The 24,228-nt window shown below is 44.2% G+C and overlaps 1 protein-coding gene across 4 annotated transcripts in view; it reads left to right on the forward strand.

Annotated features, from left to right (window-relative positions):
- The first annotated feature begins 501 nt into the window (after positions 1–501).
- The window catches only part of MMP23B (matrix metallopeptidase 23B), a 73,274-nt gene continuing 49,547 nt past the window's right edge, over positions 502–24,228 (forward strand). Inside the window, exons 1-4 of one of the 4 annotated variants that reach the window (XM_069742462.1) lie at positions 502–787; positions 868–1,007; positions 8,479–8,594; positions 12,720–12,859. In XM_069742462.1, coding sequence (XP_069598563.1) covers positions 873–1,007; positions 8,479–8,594; positions 12,720–12,859 — 391 coding nt within the window. In that variant the 5' untranslated portion in view covers positions 502–787; positions 868–872. Of the gene's footprint in view, positions 1,008–8,478; positions 8,595–12,719; positions 12,860–24,228 lie in introns of all 4 variants that reach the window. The other 3 variants (XM_069742463.1, XM_069742461.1, XM_069742464.1) reach the window with 3 other exon arrangements.

Here is a 24,228-nt window from a genome sequence, read left to right on the forward strand (position 1 = left end):
AAAAGTACAACTCGTCCCACAAAAAAATAAGCCCTATTGACGGAAAAAATAAAAAAGGTATGGCTCTGGGAACGAGAGGAGCGAAAAACGAAAAAAAAAAAAAAAAAGCTCCGGGGTTAAAGGCTTCTTTTTGTGCATCCTTTCATGATACTATTTTAGAAAAGTTTAGAACATGTTTGGGGGTCTTCCTGTGATGTTTATCCAGGCGCCACCTGTGCATCATATTATTAAAAGTTGGCAACAATAATATATATGGTAGACACAAGTATCTAAGCATGTAATTCACAACTATGTATCACACGTGGTAGATTACATAAGTCATATATCCGTCACATTTCATCGTCTGAGGTTTTTTTTTTACCATTTCTGGGTCTCTATACAGTGAACTGTCAGGAGCAGATTTATTCCTCCTGTTACAGAGAAGTAGACTGTACAGATCCTGATCCCCCCACTCTCGCCCCAACTCGGTCCCAGACCAAACCCTCCATTGCCTGTGAAAGAGGAGAACATTTGGCTTCAATTAGAAGGATAGTTGGCAGCTCTGACTCCCAGCCGGCATTTTAACGAAAGTAGGAGAAAGAAAGTACTTACAGGGAAACTTAGAGAGAGGATGATGAGGCAGGAACTCCAGGCAGTGCCCTGTACTGTCCCATCTCCAGACAGAATCATCTGAACCTACAGGAAAGGGAAGAAGACGACCCAACGAGGAGACACAACATTAGGGTGGAGGAAATCGGAGGAATGCAAGAATAATCAACCTGCAGGAGACAAGGGGGAATTAGGCAGCGTATGTAGCCGGGGTCCAGCTGCAAACCTGCTCCTAGAGGAACCAGAAACCATTCCTAAATTTTGGAATCTCTCAACCAGGTGCCATGGACTGTCAGAGAGATGGAGACGTCGGCGGCAGAGGAGGCAGATTCGCCTGGCCGCTGCTCGGATTACTTGGCGTCCTCGTATTGGTGGCGGGAATTGTCACTGCTTCATCACTGGTGTCATGGAAGACCCAGGTAAGAGTCAAACCCCGGGGTGTCCTTAAAAAAAAAAAAAAAAAAAAAATCAAAATTTGAGTAATTTTATTTTTCCAAAATTTTACAAATTTTTCAAATAATTTTTTTTTATTTTTTATTTTTATACATTTTTAGTTTTCAAGATCCTATTATATTTTACTCCCACCGGATTGTGATCTGTCCTGGCCATGTGATGGGACAAGGCAATATATATATATATATATATATATATATATATATATATATATATATATATATATATATATATATATATATATATATTACATGATAAGGACAGATCGTTATCCGCCGGGAGTAAAAGACAAATCCGCGTTCACACACGCTATAAATATTGCACTTTTTTTGAGCAGAAAATCCACTGAGGATAACAATCCCTGCAAAGTGGATGTGATTTCATGCAAACTCCTGTCCTCCTGTGTGCTTAATGAATGTGTAGAATTGCGCTTTTTTTGGTGCATTTTTTTTCCTCTATAAGCTTCTATATGGAGCTAGAAAAAAAATGGAAGTAAAAATCGCATTTTTAAGAGGAGAATGAAAAGTGCATAAAAAAAAAAATTCTCCGATTCTGCACTAAAAACGCATCAAATAAGAAGGAAAACGCATAAAAGAAACAGCAAAATGCAATAATCAAGAGAATATTCTTATTGCATATTATGGTGCAGACAACTACAAAATGCATGAAATAAAATGCAGCATTTATGTTACATGTGAACACTGCCTAAAAGTTCCCGCGGGGAGCGCAGCTGCAGGAAATGACATGCCTGCCTGGCACCAGCGGCACATAATGCATAATAGATGTGTGTTCTGCCACCTTTGTTCCGAGGCGCTGCTGTCACAAACTCTTATAAACTATTCACTGACTTAACTCACAATTAAGTATGAAATTCGCAACCAGAGATCATCCAGCTATGACGCATGATTGCAAATTTATGCCCCTCTGGTTCAGTAGCAAGGGTGTATCTATAGGGAATGCAGAGGTAGACCTAAATTCGATGGGAACTGTACTTTCAACAAACTTTGCAAGCTAATATAAGAAACTTTGTAATATACCTCATCAGAGAAATCTGCTTCCATCCCAACTTATGACATAATTATTCTTGTCCACTCTAAACCAGAAAAAAAAAACAGCTGAGAATTGTTGAGGACTTCCAACACAGTGAAGTGTCAGGTTACATAGACCTTTATACTCTACAGAGAGGGGAGGAGCAGACTGAGAAACCAGGTAGAGGAAGATGCTGAAAAAATCGTGTTGAGCTTTCTAGCAAGTCTTTTATTTCACTCCAGAGCTGGATTCACATCTATACTGCTCAGTACTGCTGTGTAATGTCCTCCATGCTGCTGCTGCATCTCTCCATTTGCTTAAAAAGACTTTTCAGCACGGAATGAGTCTTCAAACAAAGAATGGTGCACCATGGTGTAGCCAAATATGTAAGTGCACCTTCCCATTTGCTTGTTTTTCATGTATTTCTGCTCTTCTCTGGTTCTATGAAGTCAAAGCTGTCAATCAAAGAAGAAGGGGTTGGAGATAGGAGAAAACAAGCAGGTGGGAAGGTGCACTTCAATGTATGGCCACAACAGATTACCTGTACTTGGTTTGCATAGTCATTCTGTGCTCTTTTAGTACACATAGAGAAGCAGTAGCAGCATGGAGGACGTTATACAGCAGTACTGAGCATTGTAGATATGAATCCAGCTCTGGAGTGAAATAAGACTTGTTAGAAAGCTCAGCACAGAGTCTCTTTAAAAAAAAGTGATGAACAGCAGGCATCCACCTCTGTGTGCTGAGTTGTGTTGTGCGTTGTAGTCTCTTCCCACCATCTGAAAGTGGATTGCATATTAAAGATAACCATAAAATCCCGATGGGGCGGGCACCACCTCTATAGACCCTGTTTCCTAGGGCAAAAACTAGGACTGTGACACAACCCAAATGACCGGCATGATGCCCCATGTAAATATGATATATGATATCTGTAGCGGGTACAAGTAGTCACCGCTCCTAGTGATGTAATGTAATAGTCAATGATGAAGAGCGGGGCAACGCAGATTTGTGTTTGCTACATGATATTTATATTGTTAAAATTTAGAAATTGCAATTTGTCTTTTTTTGTGTATTTCCTCTTTTTTTGTATTGCAAATTAGAGAAACTGGAGAAAATGCAGATTATAATGGTCAGGTACAGATCTCTTCTTCGTGTGCACACACAGGGTTTACATTTTAAAGCAAATCTGTCATCAAGTTTTTGTAATCATAGAGCAGCATAATGTAGGGACAGAATCCCTGATTCAAGTGGCTTGTCACTTACTGGGCTGCTTGCTGTCATCTTGATAAATCAAAATTTTCTCATGCAGATCTAGCAAAGTTCATAGCCCTGTATAACCCCACTCACAATTATGATTGGCTGCGTTGTATGTACTTTAACAGAAGACGCCAATCAGTGGTAGGGGCAGGATTACACAGAGCAAGTTGACTAGGAGGCACCAGACAACTATTCCTGTAGTGATAATCTCCTGCTGATAAAACACTGATTTTATTAAGACTGCAACACACAGGCTGGTAAGTGATACATTACTGAAATCAGGCTCTCTGCGCCTACATTTTTTTAAAATCTCAGATTACATAGAAAACCTGCTATTGGATTCCATTTAAAGCCCCCTAATCCACATAAGATGAGAGTAGAATTTAACATTGCATATTGTAGAGGGTCATAAATTGAATATTCCAGCAGAATTGTGCCCATGTTCCTGGAGATGTCATTATTTTCTTCAGATGCTGGAGAACATGGACTGTAGTGCACAGCCTCGCGGCGTTACTGACCGCCGAGTTACGGGAGCATGAAGGCCTCTTTTCAGGAATAGGTCCGCACATATTGAGAACATTAGTTTTATAGGATTGCTCAAGTGTCGGACTTGTTTTAAAATCCCCGAGAGACCATTGCTGCACACTGAGGTGGTATCCCTGACCATAAAACTGTCTCATGATCGTTTTTTTTTTTAGTACTTTTAGAATCGACGTATATATATGACGGGTTCCTACTTGTTTGACTGACCATGGTGTGTATCTATACAATGGGGAAAATAAGCATTTTTATACACGGACAATTTTGCAAGTTTTCCCACCTACAAAGAATGGAGAGGTCTGTAATGTTTATCGTAGATACACTTCACCTGTGAGAGACAGAATCTAAAAATAAAAACCAGAAAATCACATTGTAGGATTTTTACATAATTAAATTGTATTTTATTGCATGATGTAAGTATTTGATCACCGACCAACCAGCGAGAATTTTGTCTCCCACTGTCCTGTTAGTTCTTCTTTAAGAAGCCTCCTACTCTGCACTCATTACCTGTATTAATTGCATCTGTTTAAACTCGTTACCTGTATAAAAGACCCCTGTCCACACACTCCAACCTCTCCACCATGGCCAAGACCAAAGAGCTGTCTAAGGACACCAGGGACAAAATTGTAGACCTGAACAAGGCTGGGATGGGCTACAGGAAAATAGGCAAGCAGCTTGGTGAGAAGGCAACAACTGTTGGTGCAATTGTTAGAAAATGGAAGAAACACAAGGTGACTGTCAATCTTCCTCGGTCTGCGGCTCCATGCAACATCTCGCTTCGTTGGGATAAGGATGATTCTGAGAAAGGTCAAGAATCAGCCCAGAACTACAATGGAGGACCTGGTCAATGACCTGAAGAGAGCTGGGACCACAGTCTCAAACATTACAGTTAGTAAAACACTATCCAATCATGGACTAAAATCCTGCTGGGCACGCAAGGTCCCCCTGCCCATGACAGAACATGTCCAGGCCCGTTTAAAGTTCACCAATGACCATTTGGACGATCCAGATGAGGCTTGGAAGAAGGTCATGTGGTCAGATGAGACCAAAATAGGCCTTTCTGGTATCAACTCCACTCGCTGTGTTTGGAGGAAGAAGAAGGATGAGTACAAAACCAAGAACACCATCCCAACCATGAAGCATGGTGGGGGAAACCTCATACTTTGGTGGTGCCAACAACCTCCTTCCCTCAGTAATAGCAGTGAAGATGGGTCATGGCTGGGTCTTCCAGCATGACAATGAGCTGAAACATATAGCCAGAGCAACTAAGGAGTGGCTTCATAACAAGCATTTCAAGGTCCTGTAGTGGCCTAGTCAGTCTCCTGACCTGAACCCAATAGAAAATCTTTGGAGGGAGCTGAAAGATCTGGAGCAAATCTGTATGGAGGAGTGGGCCAAAATCCCTACTGCAGTGCGTGCAAACTTGGTCAACAACTACAGGAAAAGTCTGACCTCTGCAATTGCAAACAAAGGTTTCTGTACCAAATGTTAAGTTCTGTTTTTCTATTGTATCAAATACTTATTTCATGCAAATTATGTAAAAATCATACAATGTGATTCTTTTTTTTTTAATTTTTAGATTCTGTCTCTCACAGGTGAAGTGTACCTATGATAAAAATCACAGACCTCTCCATTCTATGTAGGTTGGAAAAGTTGCAAATCGGCAGTATAGATAGATAGGTAAAACAATTGGAAAAACACACTTAATATCAGTATAGTGGGTGCAATGGGTGATGTCACAGCTCACCTCCTCCTCCTGTACAATGACTGATAACACCTCTATATACAGTAGATAACACAGGATCCACCATTCACAATAGGTGATATCACAGCTCACCTCCTCCTCCTGTACAATGACTGATAACACCTCTATATACAGTAGATAACACACGATCCACCATTCACAATAGGTGATGTCACAGCTCACCTCCTCCTCCTGTACAATGACTGATAACACCTCTATATACAGTAGATAACAGTGGGCTCAAGGCAGCTAAAGTCAGTGATTGGCTGCAGCGCTGTCAACATGACGTCAGCGCTGCAGACAATAGCAGACTTGGGGAAGGGAAGTAAACAGACTACAGGAGGGATGGTGGGGGTGTTCCTAATAACCTGACCTACAGGGTCTTCTCTGCTGACATATTCCCTGTAACTGCTCGGTGTGAACATCTAATACACGGTCACCCAGAGATCGTTGTACAATATATTGGCACAGTATTACACACCAATATTACACGTTATCCAGTAATCCGCTATCACTGTATGGTAGATCTCCTGTGCACGATGTGGCGGTATAGTATTGTTGGCGCTCGTCAGGCAATTAGTCCATATTAGTGGGATTCCGCCATCTGTTTCCGCACAGACGATTACGTCATCTCCTTGTAGGAGAAATCGCAGCTGGATGAGACCGCGCTGACCGGGACGTGTTTACGTTAGTGTAAAATTGCAGAGCTGGAGATTTGTGTCAGTGTAGCGGCAATTATTACTTATTATCATAGAGAGGAAGGAAAATGGAGATGACTGCCTGACAGGTGCGGTAATATCCACAGGAGAGCGGTGACCTAATCGTGTGATCACACCGGCTGCAAAAAACATCCGACGACATGTCTGATCTCTGGATATGTCCGATAGCTGGGGGTCTCGGGGGTCTCACTCTTAGACATATTCCCATTGAGAAAATGGCGTCGTAGGACCGTGCGATCCCTCCTTATGGGGTGCAAGAAATCTCAGGAGTGTCAATGGTTAGGATACCCATTTAAAGGGATTTTTCTGGATTTTCCCATGAATGATATCACCTACCCACAATGAGTAAATGTTGGATTGTGCACTGGGACCCCCACAGGACACAAGAACAGGGGTCCCAATCACCTATCCTTCCTTACTGTTTTTGGGTGCACTTATTGGGATGATGTATTCTGGTTTCTCGGTCGGCCCCATAGAATGACAGCAGTTATGCACAACCTGCTGCTAAGAGGAAGAACAGGGGATCGGGACCCCCAGAAAACAGAGTATGACGTATCCTGTGGATAAGTGATAAATGTCTGCTATGTCTATAGTGAAGCTCCTTTTTCAGTGACCAAATGCCCATAACTTTGCAGATTCTGCGTCTTGCAATGTCCTATAAAGTACCATGCCAGATACGTGAGCAGCAGCAGCCATCATTAAGCTTTCTATCTGGGTGACCGGCGATAGGGGCAGGCAGACCAGGCAGCTGCCTAGGGTCTCCACTTTTCCAGGGGCCCCCTGCTAGTGGCGTGCCTATTTCAGTACATGGTACGTTCTGGTCACAGAAAGTTCATCCTGTCCTATACTGCCTTTCCAAGTGACAGACTTGTTTTAGGACTTCCAGAAAAAATTTTACAAGAATTTCTGTTCCGAAGTTGGTTTTCTTCAAAATTGTCTGATATCGCTAATAAAGCATGTTTATGGGGGAGGCTTGTATGTAAGGAAAGTCACTAGTACAAGCCCCTGCATGGTTTCCCGATCTCTGCTCTGAGCGATATTCCAGATAGGAAGATTTATGCTGAGTCACGATTTCCCCGGAATGAAAATCTCAGCTTCAGCATCACACGTTCTGCAAGTATGGGATTATTCCCAGATCTGCCATAAATACAAGACAGCCTGGCTACAGTCAAAGCAAAAGCTGGAGAAAGGCAAACGGAGATCTCTGCAAAACCACAATGCCACGCGTTATATTTGGAAGATGCAGCGCGCCAGTAACAAGCAGATATAGGCATTTACAGATAAGGTTTTTTTACGTGGCACCCAAACTAGTCATTTAGCGTATATGTAATTTTATTACCCAATGTAAATCCCGCTGTTCTCCTGAATCCGATGTTGTTTTTCTTTTCTTTCTACGCCTCTCCGTTCCTGAGATATGGCCCTTTCTTCCCTGTATAAAAATCTAGTCGTTTATGCAAAGTGGGAGTGGTCAACAACTCTTCTTCTTTCTTTAGGACCACACCCAGTTGGATAAAATTCTTACTTTTCTATACAAGGAAGAGGAGGCCATATCTCATCAACTCTTCTCTATGGGAGCTTTCTTTAGGACCACACCCAGTAGGATAAAATTCTTACATTTCTATACAAGGAAGAGGAGGCCATATCTCATCAACTCTTCTCTATGGGAGCTTTCTTTAGGACCACACCCAGTTGGATAAAAATTTTTACATTTATATACAAGGTAGAGGAGGCCATATCTCAGGAACGGAGCGGCACAGAAACAAGAGAAAAACAACGTCGGATTCAGGAAAACGGCGACATTTACAATAGGGGAAAAATTTACGGTAAATATTTATGGCAAGTGGAAGATTCTTTTTAAAAGGACAATCAAGTTTAAAAAAAAATAAAACAAATTCTAGTAGCAACACTTGCCTTATTGCATTCCCTTTTTCTATAAGTTTCCCAAAATGAAGAAAAATCGCAGCAATACTCCAAATGTTGGTGAAGGAAAATTCTTAGTCTTTTATTTTACAAAGCGTTGCATGGACAAGGTTGTGCGGGCAAGGACAAGTGCAGATTATGCAGAAAAGAGAAACGGGACGATGGCCGTTTCGCGTTGTTCACCCTTCCACGGGTCCAGATCTTGTATCTGACATTTTAACTCTTTCTAAGGTAGATTCTGTGGTGGCTCCAGTCCCGGTTCTTCGCTTGCCGTATCACCTGAGGGCGAAACGTTACACTCTGACACCAGGGCTGCTGAAATGGGACCATTACAATCTGACATACAGGTGAGTGAACAGTTGTATATGTTCTTACATCAGCCCTACACACACAGAATGACTGCAAAAATGTAAAGATGATAATCGAGATACAGTGGCTTGCAAAACTGTTCACCCCATAGGCATTTTTTGTGTTTTGCTACTTCACAACCTGTAATTTCACAGTTTATTTTGAGGTTGGATCAGTTCATGTAAAGAACATGCCTACAACTGTGAACATTTGGGTTTCAACTTTTTGTAAAGCAAATAATAGGACAAAATAACTGTAGGGTTCAGTGTGCATAACTATTTACCCCCCTAAAGTCAGTACTTTGTAGAGCCTCCTTTTACAGCTGCACAACGCTTTGGATAAGTCTCTATGAGCTTTCCACATCTCACCACTGGGATTTTTGCCCGTTCCTCAAGACAAAACTGCTCCAGCTCCTTGATGTTCGATGGTTTCCTCTGGTGAACAGCAATCTTCAAGTCTGATCACAGATTCTCAATAGGATTAAGCTTTGTTTTGAGTAGGCAACTCCTAAACATTTACATGTTTCCCCTGAAAAACATCCCCACAGCATGATGCTGCCACCATATTTCACTGTGGGGATGGTGTTCTTGGTGCGGTAAGCTGTGCTGGTTTGGCGCAAGACACAGCATTTACCTTAGTGATCCAAAGACCCACATACGGCATTAGGGGAGCTTAGGGATAGGCACAGGTCATTGTTAGGAGGTGCCCCATCCCTCGTTCCCAATTGTTAGGGCCTTCCTCTCCCTTTTTCCATCCCATTGTGTGAGTGTTGTGCCGTCCGCTGGACCGACCCCTGTTGGGTCATGACATCTTGTTAATGGTGCTGCAGCCTCTGTTGGCTTTCAGAAAAGGTAAAGTGTATATACTGACAGACGTGTTACTCTTAGATTGCACACAGATGGATGTCCTGTAACTAAACATCGGACGTGTGAAGGTAATTGCTTGCGCCAGAAACTTTTAGGGGCTTCATAGCTAAGGTGGTAAATACATATGCACATGCAAATTTATAGTTAATTGATCCCATAGATTCCAATAAATTTGATTTATTGTACTTTTCGGACGCTTCGGATTATAAGACGCACCTCAAATTTTGAGGAGAAAAATATATTTTTTTTTTAATAAAATGGTGGTGCTTCTTATAATCCTTGCATCTTATTGCTTACCGGGGGTGGAGGTGGCTGCGGTGAAGCGTGGTTCCAGGGTCGCTGCTGGAGGAGGCAGGAGTGGGGTGATGCTGCAGGCCGCAGGCAGGGATTAGGGGGGCTCAGATGTGCGGTGCGCTGCTGCGGAGGTCTTGTGCTGCTGCTGGGTGTCCGGCGCTGCCCGGGGCTCTGCTGACATTTTGCGACAGGCCAGAGTCCCGGCACTTCCACGGTTCCATGTGCGGTGGTCTCTGGGAATATGGCCGCCGCAGATGGTGATCTCGGGATCAAGATCTCGAGAGATGAGATTTCAGCGCTGAGATCTCATCTCTCAAGATCTTGGTCCCGAGATTACCATCTGCGCATGCGCCGCCCCCGGCGGCTGCCATATTCCCGGAGACCACCGCACTTGGAACCATGGAAGTGCCGGGGCTCTGGCCTGTCGCAAAATGTCAGCAGAGCCCCGGGCAGCACCGGACACCCACACAGCACCGCTGGGCACCGGAGACACCCGCAGCACCAGCCAGCAACCGCCGGATACCCGGAGACACCCCCTCATCCCAGCCTGCGGCCTACACACACGGTATCGGTAAGGCATGTTCGCTTTCTAAGATGCACCCACCATTTTCACCAAATGATTGGGGGGAAAAAGTGCATCTTGCAAAGCGAAAAATAAGGTATATTTTTCTCACTTCACTTCACCAACTTAGACTATTTAGCGCTGATGTCACACACACAAAACAGATTACAAAAACATTTAAACACAGGTGATAATATAACAAAATAGGTAAAAAGCCAAGGGGGTGAATACTTTTGCAAGCCACTGTAAATTACATTAGAACTATATTATCCGCAATCGTTACACGTTACATCTGTGTGAGGGTTACACACTTGCAATAAATCCCAACATATGACTAACCCCTAATTGTATTTAATGGGGTGAAGCAACAAGTAGCTGCCATGGTTCGGATGATGGGCAGTGGTGTTCCAGCAAAAAACTCTGTGGCTTTGTCAATTATAGGGGTTCTGTTACCGCAACGTCTGACCTTAAAGGGACCACAGGTGCTAAAAGGGATTTTGCATTGGAAGCATTTAGTCGAATATCTAAGTGATGGGGGTCCGAGAACAAAGTCACTTTTGTATCTCCAGATTGCTTCCCACATGTGGAGCTCTACCTTGGAATTAGGGTCCAGGTTCCCCCAATATTTTGGAGACTCCGTGGTCAGACCCTCACTCATTAGAAAGACTTGTCAATCACTACCTGTCGGTGTGGAGCAGCCGAGGATCCTGAGCAGGGGACACCCCTGTATTAAAGGGGTTGTCAATCTTGTCCCTCCCAGCTTGCGGTTTGCCCGGGCATCAATGCGCTCCTGAAGATTGACCGTTCGGACCAGCGGCATGGATGCACCAATGGTCCGTGCTGTGCATCAGAGGAGCGCAGTGTCTAGTGATCCTGAGCGGTAAAGTAAGCACAAGCTCTTTATGCCTAATCTCTATTTCCACCCAGAGTCTGCCATCATTTGACTTTGACACATGGTTGTCGGAGTATCCTGCCACAATTTCCAGCATCTACCAATGGTCTAATGGGACCTGACTGGTTTACTTTGCTTTATGTGCGTGTAAGGAGATGCCCTGTTCCCCCCTGAAGACATCAATGTTATTATGATATGTCTTGTATAATGTGATAAGTGTTAATGATGTGCAAGGTGAGTTGTAAAATGTTCTGTTAGTGATAGATTGCGTTTGCCTTGCAATATTTTTGCACTGTACTGTGAGGAAACGGTTCTGCCCAGCAACAGACAGCAAATAAGGTAAGAAAGAGTTAATGTCTGGGAGTAGCCCATAGTGGGAGGGGTAGCAAGGCACAGAGAGAGTTTCCATCTAGAAGATCAGACAGGGCCTTGTAGTGATGTGCAGTTCGGCTCTTTTTGGTGATCCGACTCACTTGGTTCCGCTGATTAAGAGAGCTGGCTCGTTTGGATCCTAAATGGATCCCTATTAAATATGTGTTCACCGTGACTTTAATGCTGCCAAGATCCTGCCTACTTGCAAGCAGCCAATTAAAATGATGAGTGGGCGAGGTTTGGTTCATGTGGGTGGGTTTACATCTGCCGAACACGGTTATTTTACACCCAGTGAAAGCCATTAAGAGGATTTAGTGGCTCTCTCTGAGGTGCCAACTCCCGTCGTTCACACCAGGGAGCCATAGCTTTGTCTCAGGTCGTTCATGAACGACCCATCACTACTAGCTTGCCGTTAGAGCAGACATTTGATCTGAGTGCTCAGCAAGGCCATATGCAGTGGGTGACTTGTGGCAAAAGAAGGAGAGAGGAGACCAGATCTAAGATGGCGTGATCCTGAGGTGCTGCCTGAGACAAGAAACCTGGAACATTGTTGAGTCTAGAGACCGACCTTCTAACAGAGTGTTTCCCAAACACAAGGGTCTTGAGTATGAGACTTTTGAGGTTTGGGGCCCTGCCACTAAAGTAACGGGTCGAGACAGACTGGTACGTGAACTGAGCCGACTTTTCTGGGCAGATTCTCTCTAAGCTAAAGTTGATGATGCGGAACTGTTGAGTAAAGTACTGTTGTCTAAAGTGAACTGGTGGACTCATTGTGGAAAGTAGTCGTCATCAGGTCCTGGCCAGCCAAAGCCAATGGCAACATGTGTGGCCTACACAGGCGTAGCGCCCCCACAGCACAAGTCTACACACCCAGCCAGGACCGTGTCTTTCATGTAGCGTGCCCGGGCACTTGAAGTCAATCTCTCGCCCATGAAGAGTTGCGCCCCCCTTACAGCTGCACTTTCTCTTTTGGGTCAGCACAATGGACCTGCCATTAACCCTATTTGAATCAGAACGATTTGCAAATTTGCTTCATGTTTATTTTTTTATTTGGCAGTTGCAGACTCGGACATAAACGTTCAGATTTTTTTTTTCTAATATTCATCAACTTTTTTTTTTCTGCATTTTTTTTTTTCAGAATTGTGTCATTTCCAAGGAATTTAATTAATGAGAGCGATACCAGAAAAGGCATAGCGGAAGCGTATCGTATGTGGAGCGACGTGACGCCCTTCTACTTCAAGGAGGTTCCGGCGGACCAAGAAAGCGATATGAAGATTGGTAAATTGGCAGCTCGTTCTTGTAATTCACATAAATCTAGGAGCGTAACGTTCGTATTCTTTAGATGAGCTCTCTGATAAAATCATGGGTGATTTATTTGATCATTAAAAGGGTTATTTCCATTATATTAAGTTACAATAGGCAACGTTTGGGGTCCAACCCCTGGGACTCCCGGCAATTCCGAGAACCTTGAATGGAGCTGAGGTGGACATGCTCGATCTCCGCTCCATTAAAATAAATCCTGTTCTGATGGCTCGTCTTCATATGGGAAAATATCACAGAATAAAAGTCGAGACAGAAAAATTTGACATCCACTGCTTGAAGAATTTCTCTCCTAGGATTAGCGACGTTCAATAGAAAAAAACATGTGTCCGGCTTTGTCTCTCCCCAAATAAAAGCAAAACTCTTGTTTATATTATACTAGATGGTGGCCCAATTCAAACGCATCGGGTATTCTAGAACAGGGGTCCCCAACTCCAGTCCTCAAGGCCCACCAACAGGTCATGTTTTCAGGATTTCCTTTGCATTGCACAGGTGATGCAATTATTACCTGGGCAAGACTAAGGAAATCCTGAAAACATGACATGTTGGTGGGCCTTGAGGACTGGAGTTGGGGACCCCTGTTCTAGAATATGTATGTAGTTTATTTATGAAGATTTTAGAATAATACATTGAATACACAGGATTCGGCTGGCCGCGACCAATAAGTGAAGCGTGGTTCAAATCCCGCGCCAATTTGCGGCTGGACTGCGCCTGTCGCTGATTGTTCGCGGCCAGCCACGTAGTATATAGCACAGCCACATAGTATATAACAGCCCACGTAGTAAATAGCACAGCCATGTAGTACATAGCACAGCCACGTAGTATATAGGATAGCCCACGGAGTATATAGCACAGCCTCGTAGTATATAACACAGCCCACGGAGTATACAGCACAGCCACGCAGTATATAGCACAGCCCACGGAGTGTATAACAGCCTACATAGCATATAACACAGCCATGTAGTTTATAACAGCCCACATAGCATATAACACAGCCACGTAGTTTATAACAGCCCACGTAGCATATAACACAGCTCACGTAGTATATAACAGCCCACGCATGCAGTATAAGAGCCCACGTAGTGTATAACACAACCCACGTAGTGTATAACACAGCCCACGTAGTGTATAACACAGCCCACGTAGTGTATAACACAGCCCACGTAGTGTATAGCACAGCCCACGCAGTATATAACACAGCCCACGTAGTGTATAACACAGCCCACATAGTGTATAACACAGCCCACGTAGTGTATAACAGCCCACGTAGTATATAGCATAGCCCACGAGGTTATTTCCATTATATTAAGTTACAATAGGCAACGTTTGGGGTCCAACCCCTGGGACTCCCAGCAATTCCGAAAACAGGGCTCTGGAGCCCGAGAACCTTGAATGGAGCTGAGGTGGACATGCTCGATCTCCGCTCCATTAAAATAAAGCCTGTTCTGATGGCTCTTCATATGGGAAAATATCACAGAATACAGTAGTAGTATATAGGACAGCCCACGGAGTATATAGCACAGCCACGTAGTATATAACACAGCCCACGGAGTACAGTTAGGGCCAGAAATATTTGGACAGTGACACAATTTTCGCGAGTTGGGCTCTGCATGCCACCACATTGGATTTGAAATGAAACCTCTACAACAGAATTCAAGTGCAGATTGTAACGTTTAATTTGAAGGGTTGAACAAAAATATCTGATGGAAAATGTAGGAATTGTACACATTTCTTTACAAACACTCCACATTTTAGGAGGTCAAAAGTAATTGGACAAATAAACATAACCCAAACAAAATATTTTTATTTTCAATATTTTGTTGCAAATCCTTTGGAGGCAATCACTGCCTTAAGTCTGGAACCCATGGACATCACCAAACGCTGGGTTTCCTCCTTCTTAATGCTTTGCCAGGCCTTTACAGCCGCAGCCTTCAGGTCTTGCTTGTTTGTGGGTCTTTCCGTCTTAAGTCTGGATTTGAGCAAGTGAAATGCATGCTCAATTGGGTTTAGATCTGGAGATTGACTTGGCCATTGCAGAATGTTCCACTTTTGGGCACTCATGAACTCCTGGGTAGCTTTGGCTGTATGCTTGGGGTCATTGTCCATCTGTACTATGAAGCGCCGTCCAATCAACTTTGCAGCATTTGGCTGAATCTGGGCTGAAAGTATATCCCGATACACTTCAGAATTCATCCGGCTACTCTTGTCTGCTCTTATGTCATCAATAAACACAAGTGACCCAGTGCCATTGAAAGCCATGCATGCCCATGCCATCACGTTGCCTCCACCATGTTTTACAGAGGATGTGGTGTGCCTTGGATCATGTGCCGTTCCCTTTCTTCTCCAAACTTTTTTCTTCCCATCATTCTGGTACAGGTTGATCTTTGTCTCATCTGTCCATAGAATACTTTTCCAGAACTGAGCTGGCTTCTTGAGGTGTTTTTCTGTCTATTTTTGGTATTGATGAATGGTTTGCATCTAGATGTGAACCCTTTGTATTTACTGTCATGGAGTCTTCTCTTTACTGTTGACTTAGAGACAGATACACCTACTTCACTGAGAGTGTTCTGGACTTCAGTTGATGTTGTGAACGGGTTCTTCTTCACCAAATTAAGTATGCGGCGATCATCCACCACTGTTGTCATCCGTGGACGCCCAGGCCTTTTTGAGTTCCCAAGCTCACCAGTCAATTCCTTTTTTCTCAGAATGTACCCAACTGTTGATTTTGCTACTCCAAGCATGTCTGCTATCTCTGATGGATTTTTTCTTTTTTTTCAGCCTCAGGATGTTCTGCTTCACCTCAATTGAGAGTTCCTTTGACCGCATGTTGTCTGCTCACAGCAACAGCTTCCAAATGCAAAACCACACACCTGGAATCCACCCCTGACCTTTTAACTACTTCATTGATTACAGGTTAACGAGGGAGACGCCTTCAGAGTTAATTGCAGCCCTTAGAGTCCATTGTCCAATTACTTTTGGTCCCTTGAAAAAGAGGACGCTATGCATTACAGAGCTATGATTCCTAAACCCTTTCTCCGATTTGGATGTGGAAACTATCATATTGCAGCTGGGAGTGTGCACTTTCAGCCCATATTATATATATAATTGTATTTCTGAACATGTTTTTGTAAACAGCTAAAATAACAAAACTTGTGTCACTGTCCAAATATTTCTGGCCCTAACTGTATATAGCACAGCCACGCAGTATATAGTAGTATATGATTTGAACCACGCTTCGCTAATTGGTCGTGGCCAGCCGAATCCTGTGTATTCAATGTATTATTCTAAAATCTTCATAAATAAACTACATACATATTCTAGAATACCCGATGCGTTAGAATCGGGCCACCATCTAGTACAATATAAAGGTGATACTACAACTATGCACAGCAGTCGCAGTATCCACTATATATTGTATATACAGTAGTTTCAATGTGATATGTATTGAGCAGTCGCAGTGCCTCCTATGTGATATATGCATCATACAGTAAATGCAGTCTTAATTATATTGCAGATTTGTCTGTATATATAGTGTAGAAATATGTATATAGTATGGTGCTGTGTATATAGTGTGGAATTCACACTATATTCACTGCCACATCTCTACACTATATAGTATATACACCGCTCTATATTCCTTACCACGGTATATAACATGGAGCTGTGTATATAATAGATTCTAGCATATATTGTGGAGCTGTGTATACTTCTGTCCTGTATAAATGGTGGAATTCTCAGTATCTATTCTTATTATGTATGTATATATATCCTGTCCTGTATATATGCACTGCACGGTACCACTCCTCCTGTATATATACACTGCACGGTACCACTCCTCCTGTCCTGTATATATACACTGCACGGTACCACTCCTCCTGTCCTGTATATATACACTGCACAGTACCACTCCTCCTGTATATATACACTGCACAGTACCACTCCTTCTGTCCTGTATATATACACTGCACAGTACCGCTCCTTCTGTCCTGTATATATACACTGCACAGTACCGCTCCTCCTGTCCTGTATATATACACTGCACAGTACCGCTCCTCCTGTCCTGTATATATACACTGCACAGTACCACTCCTCCTGTCCTGTATATACACTGCACAGTACCACTCCTCCTGTCCTGTATATACACTGCACAGTACCACTCCTCCTGTACTGTATATACACTGCACAGTAGCACTCCTCCTGTATATATACACTGCACAGTACCACTCCTCCTGTATATATACACTGCACAGTGTCACGATTCCCCTGACCGCTGTCACAAATGGGTCAGGATTCACACCGTGACCGTCACCCCTACGTCACGGGTCGGGGCGACTTTAGGCCAACAGACGGCTATCACATGTGCAGGGGGGCTTATCTTAGTTATCCCTCCACTCCACGATGTGATGAAAAACCACACACAAGGCTATTGACCTCTTAGTTTACAGCAGGGGCTTATTCTAGGTATCCCACTGCTTTTCTATATACCACGAACTGCAGGGATTTATGTATATCCCGCTTACAGTTCCACTTAACACTTGCAGCTCTCTGGCGCCCCCCCTTACTCTCAGGTCAGATTAGGTACTGCACCCTGGGTAATTAGTCGCCAGGAAGGCTGCCTGCTATGTACTGGCTATTGGGCACGCTGCAGCGACGCGGTAAACTACTCCCACTCGGGCAGGAACAATAATTATCAAACCCGCAGTTGCTTCAGCATAATCCAACAGTCAGCGCACTTTCGCTGCCACCAGCTTCGATTAAGCGGGTCCGAAGCTAACCCAACACAACAGTAACAGTAGCGTATTTCCCTTCAGAAGACAGGGTAAGTTTAGAGCATGGATGAACGAACTAATATATAATAGTATATTCCATTGAAATTAATTAGGCAGTGCTTTATCAAAAATATTTTATAAAGAAGTTACAAATGAGACAATTGCAAATATGTACAAGGGTAATTATAACATAAAGGGAATAAATGAGAAAAAGCAACACTTACATGTTCAAAGCATGACAGGCAACCAGGCTAGGGCAGTTTTTCCCATACGTCCCAGCTCATTTGGACGTGAGCAGGGCTCTTCCAGGACAAGACAAGAAATCAAGCAGCAAGTGCCTCCTCAGAGCCTTCCAGACACTTAAAACATTAAGGCTGTGACATCACAGAAAGGCTGGCTTATCCAGACCCTCCTCTCTCTACATTCTGCCTAAACTTTAAACTATTCTCTCTGATTTCTATAACTTCACTACAAAACATGTCAGAGTCAGACCAAACCTATCATTCATCTCAGATTAACGTGAGCATTCTAATGAGATCAAATATGTCCTATCTGGGATACATATTTACAGAGAAAACCCTACTTCTTTACCAGACGGAGTTAGAAACCCGAGTTTCATGGGAGGTGTAGATACACCGAGTGAGACTACGAATATATATTTTCATGTTCCTAGCTTAAATCGTTTGCCTAATATCTAACAAAAACTAAACAAAGAATCTTTCCTGAATCCTGGAGCCACTTTTCCAGTTTGAACTAGAGAATGTGGGAGGGGTGAGGGACTTTCCTCTGAGCCTGGAATTTACGACCCCAGAGCAATAAAACCCCCTTCTAGCATCCAGTCCGTACCCCAGAGAGAAACAAGTAGAGTCAGCTAGTGAAGGGGGGGGTTTAGCCCACCTCATGGGCTGACGAGCAACTAAACTTATGTGATATTTCATACCATATCGTGACACACAGTACCACTCCTCCTGTCATGTATATATACACTGCACAGTACCACTCCTCCTGTCCTGTATATATACACTGCACAGTACCGCTCCTCCTGTCCTGTATATATACACACTGCACAGTACCACTCCTCCTGTCCTGTATATATACACTGCACGGTACCGCTCCTCCTGTCCTGTGTATATATACACTGCACAGTACCACTCCTCCTGTCCTGTATATATACACTGCACAGTACCACTCCTCCTGTCCTGTATATATACACTGCACAGCACCGCTCCTCCTGTCCTGTATATACACTGCACAGTACCACTCCTCCTGTATATATACACTGCACGGTACCGCTCCTCCTGTATATATACACTGCACAGCACCACTCCTCCTGTCCTGTATATGTACACTGCACAGCACCACTCCTCCTGTCCTGTATATATACACTGCACAGTACCACTCCTCCTGTCCTGTATATATACACTGCACGGTACCAATCCTCCTGTATCTATATATATAATTGTCTAAGGGTTTTTCCGTCTGTCTGTCTGTCTTTCTGTCTGTCCTGGAAATCCCGGCTCTCTGATTGGTCGAGGCCGCCAGGCCTCGACCAATCAGAGACCAGCACAGCATCGACGTAGAAATCCCGCGTCTCTGATTGGTCGAGGCCGCCAGGCCTCGACCAATCAGCAACGGGCACAGCGACGATGATGTCATAAAGGACGTAGACATCTCACGTTTCTGATTCAGCGACGGGCACAGTATCGACGTAGATGTCATAATGGTTGCCATGGCGACGATGATGTCATAAAGGTTGCCTCGACCAATCAGCGACTGGCACAGTCTGCCGCGAATTCTGGAATCATCATTGTCCATATACTACGGGGACATGCATATTCTAGAATACCCGAGGCGTTAGAATCGGGCCACAATCTAGTTGTATATATACACTAAACAATAACACTCCTCCTGTCCTGTATATATACACTGCCCGGTACCACTCCTCCTGTCCTGTATATATACACTGCCCGGTACCACTCCTCCTGTCCTGTATATATACACTGCCCGGTACCACTCCTCCTGTCCTGTATATACACTGCACAGTACCACTCCTGCTGTCCTGTATATACACTGCACAGTACCACTCCCCCTGTCCTGTATATATACACTGCACAGTACCACTCCTCTTGTCCTGTATATATACACTGCACAGTACCAGTCCTCCTGTCCTGTATATACATTGCACAGTACCACTCCTCCTGTCCTGTATATACACTGCACAGTACCGCTCCTCCTGTCCTGTATATACACTGCACAGTACCGCTCCCCCTGTCCTGTATACACTGCACAGTACCGCTCCCCCTGTCCTGTATATATACACTGCACAGTACCACTCCCCCTGTCCTGTATATACACACTGCGCAGTACCACTCCCCCTGTCCTGTATATATACACTGCGCAGTACCACTCCCCCTGTCCTGTATATATACACTGCACGGTACCACTCCTCCTGTCCTGTATATATACACTGCACAGTACCGCTCCTCCTGTCCTGTGTATATATACACTGCACAGTACCACTCCTCCTGTATATATACACTGCACAGTACCACTCCTCCTGTATATATACACTGCACAGTACCACTCCTCCTGTCCTGTATATATACACTGCACAGTACCGCTCCTCCTGTCCTGTATATATACACTGCACAGTACCACTCCTCCTGTATATATACACTGCACAGTACCACTCCTCCTGTATATATACACTGCACAGTACCACTCCTCCTGTCCTGTATATATACACTGTACATTATCACTCCTCCTGTCCTGTATATATACACTGCACAGTACCACTCCTCCTGTCCTGTATATATACACTGCACAGTACCACTCCTCCTGTCCTGTATATATACACTGTACATTATCACTCCTCCTGTCCTGTATATATACACTGTACATTATCACTCCTCCTGTCCTGTATATACACTGCACGGTACCACTCCTCCTGTATTGTATATATACACTGCACAGTACCACTCCCCCTGTCCTGTATATACACTGCGCAGTACCACTCCCCCTGTCCTGTATATACACTGCACAGTACCACTCCTCCTGTATATATACACTGCACAGCACCACTCCTCCTGTCCTGTATATACACTGCACAGTACTGCTCCTCCTGTATATATACACTGCACAGTACCGCTCCTCCTGTCCTGTGTATATATACACTGCACAGTACCACTCCTCCTGTATATATACACTGCACAGTACCACTCCTCCTGTATATATACACTGCACAGTACCACTCCTCCTGTCCTGTATATATACACTGCACAGTACCGCTCATCCTGTCCTGTATATATATCCTGCACAGTACCACTCCTCCTGTATATATACACTGCACAGTACCACTCCTCCTGTCCTGTATATATACACTGCACAGTACCACTCCTCCTGTCCTGTATATATACACTGTACATTATCACTCCTCCTGTCCTGTATATATACACTGCACAGTACCACTCCTCCTGTCCTGTATATATACACTGTACATTATCACTCCTCCTGTCCTGTATATATACACTGTACATTATCACTCCTCCTGTCCTGTATATACACTGCACGGTACCACTCCTCCTGTATTGTATATATACACTGCACAGTACCACTCCCCCTGTCCTGTATATACACTGCGCAGTACCACTCCCCCTGTCCTGTATATACACTGCACAGTACCACTCCTCCTGTATATATACACTGCGCAGTACCACTCCCCCTGTCCTGTATATACACTGCACAGTACCACTCCTCCTGTATATATACACTGCACAGCACCACTCCTCCTGTCCTGTATATACACTGCGCAGTACCACTCCCCCTGTCCTGTATATACACTGCACAGTACCACTCCTCCTGTATATATACACTGCACAGCACCACTCCTCCTGTCCTGTATATACATTGCACGGTACCACTCCTCCTGTATTGTATATATACACTGCACAGTACCACTCCTCCTGTCCTGTATATATACACTGCATGGTACCACTCCTCCTGTATTGTATATATAAACTGCACAGTACCACTCCTCCTGTCCTGTATATATACACTGCACAGTACCGCTCCTCCTGTCCTGTATATATACACTGCACAGTACCGCTCCGCCTGTCCTGTATATATACACTGCACAGTACCACTCCTCCTGTCCGGTATATATACTGCACAGTACCACTCCTCCTGTATATATACACTGCACAGTACCACTCCTCCTGTCCTGTATATATAAACTGCACGGTACCACTCCTCCTGTATATATACACTGCACAGTACCACTCCTCCTGTCCTGTATATATACACTGCCCGGTACCACTCCTCCTGTCCTGTATATACACTGCACAATACCACTCCTCCTGTCCTGTATATATACACTGCACAGTACCACTCCTCCTGTCCTGTATATATACACTGCACAGTACCACTCCTCCTGTCCTGTATATATACACTGCACAGTACCACTCCTCCTGTCCTGAATATATACACTGCCTGGTACCACTCCTCCTGTCCTGTATATACACTGCACGGTACCACTCCTCCTGTCCTGTATATACACTGCACGGTACCACTCCTCCTGTCCTGTATATATACACTGCACAGTACCACTCCTCCTGTATATATACACTGCCCGGTACCACTACTCCTGTCCTGTATATACACTGCACAATACCACTCCTCCTGTCCTGTATATATACACTACACAGTACCACTCCTCCTGTCCTGTATATATACACTGCACAGTACCGCTCCTCCTGTATATACACACTGCACAGTACCACTCCTCCTGTATATATACACTACAGAGCACCACTCCTCCTTTCCTGCATATATACACTGCACGGTACCACTCCTCCTGTATATATACACTGCACGGTACCACTCCTCCTGTCCTGTATATATACACTGCACAGTACCACTCCTCCTGTCCTGTATATATACACTGCACAGTACCACTCCTCCTGTATATATACACTGCACAGTACCACTTCTCCTGTCCTGTATATATACACTGCACAGTACCACTCCTCCTGTCCTGTATATATACACTGCACAGTACCACTCCTCCTGTCCTGTATATATACACTGCACAGTACTACTCCTCCTGTCCTGTATATATACACTACACAGTACCACTCCTCCTGTCCTGTATATATACACTGCACAGTACCACTCCTCCTGTCCTGTATATATACACTGCACAGTACCACTCCTCCTGTCCTGTATATATACACTGCACAGTACCACTCCTCCTGTCCTGTATATATACACTGCACAGTACCACTCCTCCTGTCCTGTATATATACACTACACAGTACCACTCCTCCTGTCCTGTATATATACACTGCACAGTACCACTCCTCCTGTCCTGTATATATACACTGCACAGTACCACTCCTCCTGTCCTGTATATATACACTGCACAGTACCACTCCTCCTGTCCTGTATATATACACTGCACAGTACCACTCCTCCTGTCCTGTATATATACACTGCACAGTACCACTCCTCCTGTCCTGTATATATACACTACACAGTACCACTCCTCCTGTCCTGTATATATACACTGCACAGTACCACTCCTCCTGTCCTGTATATATACACTGCACAGTACCACTCCTCCTGTATATATACACTGCACAGTACCACTTCTCCTGTCCTGTATATATACACTGCACAGTACCACTCCTCCTGTCCTGTATATATACACTGCACAGTACCACTCCTCCTGTCCTGTATATATACACTGCACAGTACTACTCCTCCTGTCCTGTATATATACACTGCACAGTACCACTCCTCCTGTCCTGTATATATACACTGCACAGTACCACTCCTCCTGTCCTGTATATATACACTGCACAGTACCACTCCTCCTGTCCTGTATATATACACTGCACAGTACCACTCCTCCTGTCCTGTATATATACACTGCACAGTACCACTCCTCCTGTCCTGTAAATATACACTGCACAGTACCACTCCTCCTGTCCTGTATATATACACTGCACAGTACCACTCCTCCTGTCCTGTATATATACACTGCACAGTACCGCTCCTCCTGTCCTGTATATATACACTGCACAGTACCGCTCCTCCTGTCCTGTATATATACACTGCACAGTACCGCTCCTCCTGTCCTGTATATATACACTGCACAGTACCGCTCCTCCTGTCCTGTATATATACACTGCACAGTACCGCTCCTCCTGTCCTGTATATATACACTGCACAGTACCACTCCTCCTGTATATATACACTGCACAGTACCACTTCTCCTGTCCTGTATATATACACTGCACAGTACCACTCCTCCTGTCCTGTATATATACACTGCACAGTACCACTCCTCCTGTCCTGTATATATACACTGCACAGTACTACTCCTCCTGTCCTGTATATATACACTACACAGTACCACTCCTCCTGTCCTGTATATATACACTGCACAGTACCTCTCCTCCTGTCCTGTATATATACACTGCACAGTACTACTCCTCCTGTCCTGTATATATACACTGCACAGTACCACTCCTCCTGTCATATATATATGCACTGCAC

This window comes from Ranitomeya imitator, chromosome 10 (genome assembly GCF_032444005.1).
Source record: "Ranitomeya imitator isolate aRanImi1 chromosome 10, aRanImi1.pri, whole genome shotgun sequence".
NCBI classification, from domain to species: domain Eukaryota; kingdom Metazoa; phylum Chordata; class Amphibia; order Anura; family Dendrobatidae; genus Ranitomeya; species Ranitomeya imitator.